Source organism: Chamaea fasciata, unplaced genomic scaffold (assembly GCF_029207755.1).
Source record: "Chamaea fasciata isolate MVZ Bird 193981 ecotype frontalis unplaced genomic scaffold, bChaFas1.0.hap1 SCAF_6, whole genome shotgun sequence".
Taxonomy (NCBI): domain Eukaryota; kingdom Metazoa; phylum Chordata; class Aves; order Passeriformes; family Sylviidae; genus Chamaea; species Chamaea fasciata.
Window position 1 is genome coordinate 40,626,101 of NW_027094091.1, and position 13,309 is coordinate 40,639,409.

General features: G+C 42.3%; 1 protein-coding gene across 6 annotated transcripts in view; it reads right to left on the bottom strand.

The window, feature by feature from the left end:
• RAPGEF2 (Rap guanine nucleotide exchange factor 2) overlaps positions 1–10,435 on the bottom strand; it is a 184,536-nt gene extending 174,101 nt beyond the window's left edge. For 5 of the 6 annotated variants that reach the window (XM_066186052.1, XM_066186050.1, XM_066186051.1 and 2 more), the window contains exon 1: positions 10,033–10,435. In XM_066186052.1, the coding sequence (XP_066042149.1) occupies positions 10,033–10,101 (69 nt within the window). In that variant the 5' untranslated portion in view covers positions 10,102–10,435. The remainder of the gene's footprint in view (positions 1–10,032) is intronic. The other variant, XM_066186053.1, reaches the window with a different exon arrangement.
• Positions 10,436–13,309: the final 2,874 nt, after the last annotated feature.

Here is a 13,309-nt window from a genome sequence, read left to right on the forward strand (position 1 = left end):
CCCTCACAACTACTTTCTGTCCCTCAGAGTGAAAACTGCCTCACTGGGAGAATTTACCATCTGCTCAGTGAATATATTTGAGCTACTTAGTTGCTGCACTAATCAAGTTTGGAGGGAGACACCACCTGAACACTACTCATCATTAACCAGTGCAAAATCTTATTTCTTGTTTCATACTCAGAGTATCATCTATGAACTCCACTCCCAATTATTGTTTTTCTTAAGATAATATCATTTCAATCAACGGGCCGCTTACTGCCTTCATTAGTGAAACTACTGGTTATTAGCCACCCTCAACAGGAAATCACCAAATGTATCATGATCAACTACATCACTTCGGCTTTCAGCATCTTGTTATGAATTGAGCAACTGGGATAAAAGTCCCACCACGTCACACACCTTAGCACACATTCTGCTTCAGCAGCATCCTGCTCTCTTCTTCCAGTTTTGGACTCTTTTTGGAGATTGTGGTTCCTCCAGAGTTGAAGAATTCCATGGGAGAACTCCTGTTGTGGTTTAGGAATAGTATTCCCCAACTTAGTGTTCTTACAGAAACATTCCAAGGCATATGGTGCTTACTCACTCTGCCCTTCCCTTCCCCTTTGGCAGGATGGAAAGGGGAATTGGAGGCACAAAAGGTAAAGACCATGGGTTGAGATCAAGAGATAAAAACAACTACATTTCAATTTTGCAGTCAACAGCATATAAGGTTCAAAGCTATTTCAACATAAAGCACCATCATACATGAACACAATAAAATGCCACAAGTTTGAAATATCGACATAACTATTTAAACAAAAGTCCGTCTTTTTTATTACTACAGCTATGGCACCTTCAAAAACTGCCTGAGCTACTGCACCCAAGTAGAAATCAGCAATGGGGTGCTGTGTTCTGGCAGCACCTGCCTCTCCTGCAGCACTGGTGAGGGAATTCACTTTGAACACCCGCTGCACCACTAGCAAAGGACAAAAGAAGTCTGTAATACTGCACAGACAAGCCTCTCAGTTCAAAACGTTTCTATATATTTACTGCCATGTACGCTGTGTATTCGGACATGTCTTCTGACAAACAGCAAAACTCGGCAGAACCATTTAAATGAGTGCTGGTTACTCACATAATGCAATTTCTGCAAGGTCACGTATTTTGAGGAAACGTTCTGTGCGGGCGAGGGAATGGCTTCCTGACAAGATTAAGCACTTACCTCAAAGTCAAAACAAAAACAACAGAGGGAGATATTTTAGGTATGTCCCAATGGATTTCACATACCAAATGGAAAAATGTGTATGTCTTTTAACTTGCATGCCAATAAAATTAAGTGTCACTTCTTTGTTTTGCCCTCAGTAAGAGAGCCCACCAGCATCCAATCTTCAACTACTATGTAACAAACCAATGTAAATACAGACAAGATTCAGTATAACAATACAAAAACAAAAACAAACCCCAGACCTTAGCATCTCCTCTACTCAATTCAGTGAATGCAAAGGTAGCATTAAAACCCAGGTTTATATTCCACTGGGGAAAAAAAACTTAGGGCAAGAAACTTCCTACAAAGTTTCTTTGGAGGTTAATCCTCAGAACAAACAAAAACAGAAGATCACTCTCAAGAAGCATCTTGCACACATGCCCTTTAAGTTTAAAAAAATCTCATTTTAGAGAATTCATCGAGAATAAATAATGTCATAACATTACTTCCAGTTGACTTTTTTTATACTTCTAGACAGTGTTTGAAAATGGAGCAGCATATATATAGTCTCTGAGAAAGGTTAAGCTATTTCAGAGGTTCCTACACACAGCCACAAGCATTTCTTTTCAGTCTCTCTATCATAGGTCTTCACACCTTCAGCCGCACCAACACAAACATTCAAAGCCACAATCCAAACCAGACCGAGTCATTTAAATTTTAGAAGGCAAAAACACTACTACACTATATCTCAGAAGTAAGATTCTTCTCCTCTGTTCAGCTAAGGAGATTGTACCACTTATCCTGTGTTTACTGTAGCCTCACAAACAGTTGGACGGGCAGGAATGAGGCAGCAGAGAACATCAGCAGGGGAAACAAAGTGAGTAAGCAGCTTTGGTGGGTGCCTGGCATCCAGCCAGCATCAACCCACTACAACGAGCTTTGCTGCTAAAGAAATATGATGTACCACAAAAGATTTAGCCTTTGGTTTCAGCAAGTCCAATCTCAAGCAGATGTTGGTGGTACAGCCTTGTTTTCCCATCGACTGCTTACAAACCATATTTGTGTAACACTCTTTATCACCCCTCTATGTCTTGAGTTATTTTTTGCATAACAAGGCAAAAAGTGTCAACGACTAATTTCAGATGGAAAAGGCTATATCAATATTTTTCCCAACTACCATCAAAGCAAAATAAAGATGGGAGACTAGTATCCCTAACAATACAGAATTGCAAACACAAACTAAAAAACAAAACAACAAACTACTAAGCAAACAATCCAGGGGTAACAGGAACCACCTTCTCTTTTAGAAACCCAAAACAACTAAGTAATAAATGTTTTTATTAAGCAAAGTTTATTTTAACTTTGGGACTTACAAAAAGCAAGCAAACAGAAACAAACAGCCCAGTAAAGACAGTCAATAACAGGCATGCTCCACAAATGTGTCTTCCATGAAACTTAATACCCATTCCCAGGTAATATACACTGAAACCAGAAGATGTTTCATTGTGTTGTTCATGTTCATCAGAATACACACAAGTAAGAGAAAAATAAGAAAATCATGCCGTCCACAGAAATACGAATATCAGAATATTCCTTCAATTTTTATCAGTGCTGAAAAGCAAAACCCTTTTTCACCCCTCTAAAAACATTTAAATATTTTAATATTTTCTTATTCCTTCAGTGTTTTGCTCAGGTAATGATATGCATGCTGCCCTTTATTGTTGACTAGAATTCCTTAGAACTGCTCTAAATCAAATATTTAATCACTCTTACTCAGGTCAGACAAGACAGAGACACACAAAGAAACACATCTACAGCTCTATGGGCGTAACAGAGATACCCAGAGAGAACAAATAGCTAATTTTAACTGCAAACAAAGCTGTAAGAAAAGCACTGCAGTAGGGCTTCTCTCTCTCCCTTTTCAAGAAAAGTGGTCAACTTCACCAACTTCAGAAAAAGGGAAGCAGAGCACCACTTCCATTTTGAGACTTATTCAAATACACCCCTTCATGCAAAATATACCCAGCAAATTAAATCTGCAACACTGGCTGCAGCAACCAAGGCGCGCAGGCTCAGCTGCCCTTCACAAAGCATCTTTGTAGAGCTATCTTTCTGCCAGCGCTCCTTTTGAATTCCCAAACAATACCTCGCAAAAATTAGATCTCCTACTGTGGGAAAGTTCCCAAAACACAAGCCAAAATATATTTTCTCATGAGGATACAAAAAACCCTCAATGAGGAAGTCAAAGTTCTTACAATGACGGTTCAGTGTACATATAGTTATTGTTGAAACATGCTAACATATTAAGTAGCAACATTCTGATTTAGAGAAAAAATATTAAAATCAGACCAATAGCTCAACGGAATGAACAGCTACTGCTAGTAGTTACTACTCAGTAATTTGCATAAGCATAGACTTTTTAAAACTTTCACGCATACAGGCTTTGTAAAACAATGGATATCAAAAAAACAGTAACTTATCAAAGAAACCTTAGCTACGGGATATTGTAATAAGCATAAAATATATTAATCCTCTTTAGAGGTTACACTTAAATTGTCCTTTCTTTTTCTCAGGTACCAAGGGTTCTCCGTGAATAAACAGATAACTCACAGGAGACTCCAGCCTCTTACTAAAGAAAAACAGGATCTTGGGAAAATGCTTGTGTGTCCTTTACTTCTGCTGACCTACACTTTTACACCCAAGACATGAAAGAGCTATCAGTCCTTTTGGTCTCAGAAGCCCAACATATGATTTTGCTTGTTCCTAGTTTTGAGAGAAGAGCAAGTCCATCCACGGCAAGTCTTGCTTTACAATAATCCTCCTCCACCAAAGCCTCTCCTGCAGCACCGCTGGCTGCACCCCACGCACCAGTGGGTGGGTGAGGATGGGGGGGGGAGGGGGGGAGGGTCCCAACCCTTTGGCATCACAGAGGGTACAGACACATGCTCTGATGTCTGAACAACACCTCAAGAAGCAAGGGGACAAAACAACCTTGGACTGAGTAGAAGATCCTTGGGCTTTTGGCCCAGCACTGCTCACTTCAGTACATTTCCTAGGCAAGAATGCCATGGAAAGGCTCCCAGTTTTAAGTGCAGGAAAGAGACTGTGTCTACAAAGGCTGACAAAAACCTGCTCACAGGAACATAGCCCAAATCCAGGGCAAACACTTCTTCAGCCACTGCAGGGCAGAAATCAAAAGCAAACTCTACCAAACAGATAATTAATCAAGTAGGAAATTGCACAGAGCTTATCGGCGCTACAGTTAAACCCTCACTTTCCCAGTTTCAGGCTGGCTTAGATACGTACAGCTAACCGAGCTGCAATCTTCTGATGCAATGAGAAAGCACACAAGTGTTTAGGATAAGGCTTCAATTCAGCTATTTCTATGCTATAGGTGAAGGTTTCCGGATCATACCGAGGTCTTTGCAAGAGCTGGCAAAACTGGTATCATTAAAAGATACAGAAATCTACTAATGCAGAAAGTACTAGCCCTGTGACAGGGGAGAACTACTGCAAAAGAAATTAAAAAGTCAATACTCTTGCCATTCTCAAAGCTCTTGGCCATGAAGATATGAATGCCTACAGGAAAATACACACACACACACACATTAGAAAGACTGGGAAATAAGCATACTCTCTTTCAAAACAAACAGGATACTAAGCAGCTCATTGCAGTACATACCCTTAGTTTTGAAAATGACATGAAAATTGACACCACAAGTTCAGTATCAAACATTCCTGGGCTGTTCCAACAGACTGAGATTAGAGAGTTCACAAGAAAATCTGAGCTATGCAAGGATTTTCAGCTTTACTTATCAGTCACAAAAAGATACATTCATAGAAGTAAGTTTGTTGGGCATGAAATAATGCTGCATAGTAACACTAGTTAGAGAAAAACATTAAGAGAAAAAAAATATGTACACTTACTTCCAAAATACATTCCCTGGTATTATTTCTGTACTAAACAAATACATTATTTGCTTTGTCAGGTAAAGGTCTTGCTCTTTCCCAGTAGTTCCTTTGGTTTTATAAAGCACAGCAGGGAAACACAAAGGGAAAAATCCCTATGATTAAAGGTCTCTAGATACACTAGTCTATTGTACTTGTTTCATCTGTATCCACCTCTCCTAGTTACAGCCCAAGAGCCACCACAAGACACCACTTAGCCTACAGTTTTTCAGACACATTCAGGGTATGTTAACTATTTTGAACAAGTTTCCAAAATCCGACAGCATCCAGAGGTTTGTTGGGTTGTTGTTTTTTTTTTTTTCTTCCAGACCAACTAGCTTTACAGCTGACTTTACCATGGCAACTCTACTTGAAGCCCACTGCTGAGCCAGAAAAAAGCCCAAATCAAGAACGAGCAACAACCTTTCTTCATTAAGCTGAGTTACTAACAATGGTCCCAACGTTAACACAAAACATAACTGGCTCATGACCCCACTTCAGAATTAGTCACTGCAGTCAGCAGAAAACGTGACCACCACAATGGGAAGCACAGTTATGAATCTGATTTTGTTGGCCAAATGGGCTCCCCAGAAAGAAACAATGCCCAACCTTGCAAAGTAAGGTTGCTCCTGAATAACCACCTAACAAATCTCTGAGATGCATTATGGAAAGGCCACCGTATCAGCACAATACAGCCAAATACCAGGCATCAGCTGTCACAGTCCTTCGCTCCTCAGGGCTACCAAGAACCAGCAGAAGAATTTAGCAACAGAAACAGTTCCCAGCATTATACTGCTGTTAGCAGCCGGATAACAACGGTTATCCTCCTCTGTAAATGCTCACCCCAAAAAAATTGCAACAGAGTAGCATGCTGACAGTGAAGAAAATCTGAAAGCGAAACACAAGCTCCAAAGTATTTTTGTTTTTCAAAGGAAAGAAATCCCAAATAAGCTCTTTTGAAAAAGATCATTTTAGTCTTCTAGTGTATTTGATACACAGACACGAGATCAGCCCAAACTTAAAGACTAAATATTCTTTTTCTAGACTCACATATAAAACGCTTAGTTTCTCTGATCCCATTAAACTACACAGCCTTGTATTTATATTTTAAGAGATCACCGTAGCAAGAAGGAAATGTTCATTTCTGGCTTATCTGAAGATTGCACACAATCATGCTATCACTGGTTACAAGTATAAAAATAACACAACTAGGGAACAAGTTGAAAGTTTATTTGGAAAAAGCATAGGTACATCCTATAATTAAACCATTTTTCCTCTCAAGTGCTCAAGAAGGGAGTATCTGCTTAACAAGAGCATCCTGTTTGGATGTCTTCTGACATGAAATGACGCATTAGCGTCAAACTAAGGGCTACTGTACAGTTCTCTCCTCCACCCAGAAGATCTGGTCCGATGCTGTTACATCTCTGCTCTTCATTGCTGCCGTACCGAACTGCCTTCATGTACCACACCAGCAGTTTCCAGAAGCAAACCTTAGACTACTAACATATATAAGGCACACGCTCAAAAAATTTCTTCCTGCAGACGTCACCACATGGCATGAAAACTGAACAGTATGCAGAGTTTCTGAAGCAACTAGCTCCTCACATACCATGCCATGCAAATGAGTTGTTAGGATAAAGAAAGATTAGGGCTCAGTTTCTCTTGTTTGAAAACAAAAGCAGCCCTATTTTTTCAAACCGAGCTACACCAGTATAAAGCTGCATGTTTTCTAAAATGGCCTATGATAACAAAAAGAACTTGCTTTGTAAAGACTTAAAGCTGTAACAGTCCATGCAAGAGGATGTTAGGAGAGAAAAGAACTAGATTGCTATTACTCACAGCTTAAGGGCATAAAACCATTTATAATTTATGAACATTTAGAAGTTAGATTCCCCAAAGTAGTTACATTAACTTCCTAGTTCACATCTTCAAAGAGAAAATGAATAGTTTAATACATCAATTAAAGAGAAGAGTTACACAATAGGCATGTTAAAGTACAAGCCACATACATATCCTTTTCTTTTATTTTTCATTTTCTTTAGCCAACAGAATATTGAGCTGTGATTTTCAAAATTCAGGAACTCTCTGTAAAGGAGGATATACCAAAGAGATATAAAGTTATGAATTTACGAAAGCAATTGCAGAACACACTGTTTACCTCCAAGAAAAAAAAAATCAATCCAGTCCAAAATTACCAAGAGATTTCTGCATTACAAGAGGTCATGCCAAGTTAAGTTTGCTCTCCTCAACAAAGTTTATCACGCCTACTTCTCAAAGTTGTACATACTGGCTATCATTCTGTCACTCCTGTCCTCTGAGCCTGCAGTGAAGGCATAGTGCCAAATTTGCACCCTGACAGTCCAGGGTGAATAGTAACATCAAACAGATAATAACCTCATCATGATTTGGGGGAAGCTGAGCCCCAAAGAGTTTGTTAACACAAGTAAGAAGAAAATATGCTACTAACATACTTCTCTTGCTATTTCCTGTACTGACAAGAATATGATAAATATATTTTCTCTTTCCAACCCTCTCTAGAGTTTAAAGAAGCCTCATGACTTCCTAAAATTAAGTAGCTATCTTTTGGAGATAGCCTACCAAGGAGAGGAAAATACAAGTAAAGAGACAATAAGTTACTTTAGGGGAAGAAGGAAAAACAAGGTCTTTGTTCCTTTCTATGTATTTTTTTTTCCTTTTTATGTAATAATGAAAGATGATATACATAAGCATATATCTTTCAAATTCCAATACTGTTGTAAAATAAAATCAAACTTCCCGAACAGAGAACCAACAGTAGAAAACTAACACACACAATTCGACATGAGCCATTTACAAAAACATCAACCAAGTTTTCTGCTGCAAGCCCAGCCTCCCCAGCAGCAACAGGAGGGCACCACCAGTTTCAAGTATTTCCAGTGCTAACAACACGTTAGATTTCCCACATATTTGGTCTTACTTGTGGATTATTTTGGGCCAGTGTCAGTTTCATGGATTTAAGGGTGGGCTTCTTTTCCTGTGGTGACGGCCACAGCAGGCTGCCAGTGTGCTGATTCGGGAAGTTTTACAGCACTAACACAGCCCCGGTGTTCCCAATTTAGATCTCTGCTCCATGTCCTTCACTGGGCTTTATCCCTGCATTCGGGCTGGATTCTTCACTGCGTCATTTCTTACTTTCTGCCTTTTTGTGTTTCCTTACTATCCCTTCTAGACAGCAAGGCCAACTGGCAAGGACATGACAAAGTTTAACAGTTCACATGGCACAGGGCAAGCCACAGGGGAAGCATCATCCCCCAAACCCAGCCTGGTGGCCCCACTGCCTGACCTAGTGGTTCCTGAGTATCTGCCAGCATCTCTCCTCCTGAACACCCCACCATGCTCCAATGTCCCGAGGCTGGACACTGCTGGTAGGCCCCCCCAGCTGGAATCTACACCTCTACCAATTCAAGCGACCTCGCTACGAGTTTGTAGAACAGTGTCTTCCCCAGGAGAGAGCACTCAGCCTCCTTCAGCTTTCACAACACACTGAAGGGCTGGGTCCTGCACTGAAGACAAACAGACATTTGGAAAAGGCCAAACAAGGACAGAGAAACAAGTTTAGCACCACAAAAACATGTTCCAGAAGCAGCTTCCTTTTTTTATTTAAAAAAAAACTAAGAGTTGCCAAAAAGGCATGCCACATACGATGCCTATGCAGTCAGTATTTTTTCCATGCGAAGTTTTATTTTCTCACACATCTTCCATGAGCACGGGGATAAAAATAACATTACCACAATGACGTATCTATAGTAGGAGGAATGACTTATGGGTGCTGACCAAAAGTCAAGGTTTCTTCTTTGCCCCAATTTGAAATCATCACCAGCCAGTCAGACGCCTGCCAAAACAACCAGTAACAGCATCTCTTCCCCAAAACCCGAACACAGGGACTGCTCAGAGAGCAGGACAAGCCTTTAGAAAATAGGACAGATGGCATTACAACTCCAAGCAAAGTAACTCCTTGTATCATTAGCTATTGAACCGCGGCTTGATGCGGGGATCAGTGTAAAGCTTATTAGTCTTTAGACAGTTGGCAGCAACAGCCACTGCAGCAACCGTTTGGAAGCAGAAGGAACTCATTCAGTTTAGTTGTTTTTCAGGTCGTGTTAAGTCAAAATGTTTCTGTACGCACTCCAGTCCCCAGCTTAACCTTTCTCAGTCTCTCTAAGCGCAACTACGCTTACGAACAGCTTCAACTCACACACTCCTCTGACAAAGAGGGCTCCAGGAGCCCGGCGCAGGTATCTAAAAAATTCCTGCCTGGTGCCATTGTGTAAGGATTTCACCCTACTTTGGAGAGCAAGGACTTGCCAAGAATACCACTGACCTCAGCCCCTACATTATGAAACAGCGCTGCCAGCTCCAGCCAGCTATGTAAAAGTAGGGATTGAATTCAAATCCTGAGCCACCCGGACTCCGAGGCAATAACAAAATACACACACACGTACACAGAGGGGAAAAAAAAAAAAAAAAAAAAAAAAAAAAAAAAAAAAAAAGAATTAAAAAGAAAAAAAAAAATCACACCACCGAAAAATTATACTCATTAAGTTCATTTTCTTTTTACCGGAAGCAACCCTCAAAACAAACCCAGCTGGCGTTTCTCCCTCTCCTTCCCCCAAAATTAGGGAGTAGGAGGAAAGTTGTCGCGCTAATGCGCGCCTTCCTTTCCCGGGAGCCGCCGACCGGGAATTCAGCGCCGGGGAGCCCGGCGGGGGTGGGAGCGGGGCAGCCCTGGCCGCGCCGCCCCGGAGCGGGGCCGTGGGGCTGCGGGCTGCCCCGGCCGGGGCAGCGCGGGGCGGGCGGGGGCGGGCGGGCGGCCCCCGTGACGTGTGCGGGAGCCGCGGGCTCCGCGGGGAAGGGGCGCTTACCTGGGGGCTCCGCTCCGCCGGGTTCTTCATCACCGCCTGGCGGAAGCTGTTATCCACGTAGGACGCCATCGCGCCCCTGCCGCCTCCCGCAGCCGCCCGGGAGGCGCTGGGGGAGGGCGGCCGCGGCCTGGCGCTGCGCGGCCGGAGCGCTGGGCGAGGAGCGGGGAGGCGGCGGCGCGCAGGCACCGCGGGCTCAGCAGCGCCGCCGCCCGGAGCTGCAGGCGGCGGCCGAGCCCCGCCGGTGGCAGCGGCGGCGACAAGGGCTCGGCGCTCCCTCTCGACCCGGCTCTACGCCTCCCGCCGGCCCGCTCCGCCGCATCCCCCCGGGCACCGTCGTCGTCGCCTCCTCCCTCCTCTTCCTCCTCCTCTCATCCGGGCTGATGGGGGGCTTCGCGCCCGCCTAGACGACCGGGAAGTTGCGGACTCGGGGAGGCGGAGCGGCGGGGGGCGGGCCCAGGCGGGACGGAGGAGGGAAGGGGGGGGGCGGGTCGCGGGGGGTCGCGGCCGGCGGGGTCGCCTCTGGCTGCGGTGCCTCAGGATCCTCCCCCGGGAACGCGTCCTTGCCGGGTTTAACCACAAAAAAAGAAGTGTGAGCGGCTGCCGCCATGGTCCCGAGGGACGCGCATCGCCGCATCTCGGCGGTGCACCCTGTGCGTGGATACTGGTGACGGGCAAGCTGGACGCCAGAAACATGATAAATAAATAAAGACTTGATCTGCTGGATCTAGTGACTTCGGGGAGGCCACCTGTTGTCACGCTTCTCAAAAGTAATCCGTATCAGCCGGCTGTCCCCTCTGTCATTGCTATGTGGGGTAAAAACGAGGAAAGGAAGGGTGTGTAATCGTTAATTTATCACTGTTCTGGGGGTTATCTAGCGGCGGATTCTTCTCACGTGAACTTAAGTTTTTAAAGAATAAAGGGTCTCGCAACATGGCTGATTTTCTTTGTTTACCACGACACCGAGCACGTCTCGGCAGCAGCCTGACAAACGCGAATCGTGGAAGTATTATTAACGTGCCATTAGCGGCGGGGTAATACTATTAATGTATTTGCTTTCACATGGGATGTGTACCCTTCGCTGATACGGATCACACAGTGTAAATAATGTCAACACTAATAAATCTGTTTAATTCCCAGTCAGTAGCAGTCACATTTCAATTCCAAGTAAGGTAGTGTCATCTTTATTTGGTTTTTTTATTTGTGAAAATTCCCAGGGATAACAATCTTTTCCTTACAAAACATACGCTGCTAGTCTCAGGAGAAAAAAATGTTACACTTTTGGACATAAGTGGCTCTCAAAAACGCTGTGTCTTCAGACAGTAATCTACTAAACCTACTGAATTTCTAGATATGGCTCATTAACAAAGATAGCTCTTTGGGCTAATCCCACTCATATGTGTCAGCAAAATATTTTTGCAGTAATACAATTATTCTGGGCAGATCTTGGGAAAATACTAGGGAGTGCTCCACATTCTCTACATCTTGCTTATTGGTGCTTACTAGAAGTCCTTATGGGGGATTTTTTTTTTTTTTTTTTAGTAACAGATTGGAAATGTCATGTCCTTTGCCCTAAAAAATAACAGTTTAAATATGGCTCATGTTCATCATCCAGAGATGATAATAATTCCTTCAAATTAATCAAGCCTGCAGCTATAGAAAAGTGCCAGCTTTTCTGAAGCTCAGTTTACCAGTCCGGAGTGCTGGAATTTCCTTTTTTTGGGGGGGCGTATGTATAGGAGGAGTGCCACAGGAATGTGAAGAATGCTCTCTTGGGCTTCGCTCCTCAATCACTTCAGGGCACCCATTGCCTGCTGCTGCAGCCTAGCTTGCCTGACATCTTTATATCTCTACATCAAAACAGAGCTACCCACTCTATTTTAATATGCAATTATCTTTCATTTCAGTCCTATTAGCTGTAACAGCATCAAGTCGAGTGTTTTGCTCTGGTTAATTTTTTGCTGTGCTGTCTGGTAACACAATACCTGTGATTCATAGGGATATTTCACTTCAGGGGATGGGATCTGGGGGCTCTCACTGTATTCTGATCAGTGTCACAAATTTTGATGGTTATAGATCTGTGTCAAAGGCCAATCACACACTACATGTACTGTTATAAATGGGAATGATTGAATGAAAGAAGAGAATTGTACATAGAGAGCTATGTACAAATATACTCAACAATTTCTCAATAATATTTAAGGATGTGTTGTGTTAACACATTTTTTAGTGTCTGTAAGCAACATATTTGTATAATGCAAATACTTGTGATTATTCATATCCTCCATGGTGGATACTAGCCTGTCCTTTGTGCTGGGCTTTTTCTCTTGCTGAAATTAGCCTAGTTATTTCTGAATAGGAAAAAAATCAGTAAATAATCATCAAGATTCAGAGCAAGGATAGTTACTATTAGAGAAAACATCCAATTATCTCCAGAAACCCCTATTTTTCACTACAAGTATTCAACAAAATATAATTTACAGTGTCAAATGTTTTTGCAACTTACATTTTCTCTTAGTCTCACTGTCTTCCTGTTTTCCAGCTTCAACAAAAAATCAGTATGATTTCAAATACACATATATTCCAGGACATGCCATTCATTTTGCTTATTGGTCACTCTTCAGGCTATATTATCTACCCTTACCCTTGTTTACAATGGATTTATTTTTTTTTGAGTGGGGGTGTTTTTCTGCTCTTGTTATATATTACACAGGTTTCCTACCCATCTTACACCAGGAAACCAAGAGTTAACAATACACATGTAGTACATATAGTGTTGATATTTCAACAGTATGAAAAGGCTGCAACACAAAATATGACAGCTCAGCATAATATCTTTTTGGATAGCTGTAAGTAATCACTATGTTATTTTATAGAAGTATTTTGCCATAGAAATACAGGGTATCTACCTCCCTAAATATGTCCATTTCTTTCACCTGGTAATTTGAAATGGTCAGGTCAAACAGTTACTAGAATGCCAAAAAAACAAATTCAGCAGTTCTGGGAGAATTTTGTTCATTTGCTAAACCTCATTTTTAAGAAGATACACTTTGAAAACCTTGCACTTGGCTAAGCCAAGCTAATGGCTTTTAGTTCATTACACCTGCAGTTAGTCACCCACAGTTAAACGCTTGGTTTGCTTGGGATGCACCAGTCTGCCCTAGCAAGAAATAAAATATTGCCACTTTGAGGGAGTTTAGTAAATTATATACAATCAGTATGTTATGAGCCCAGGGATGCTCTTTTCTCCTGTTCCTTTGGGTAAGTACTTGTTTTCATC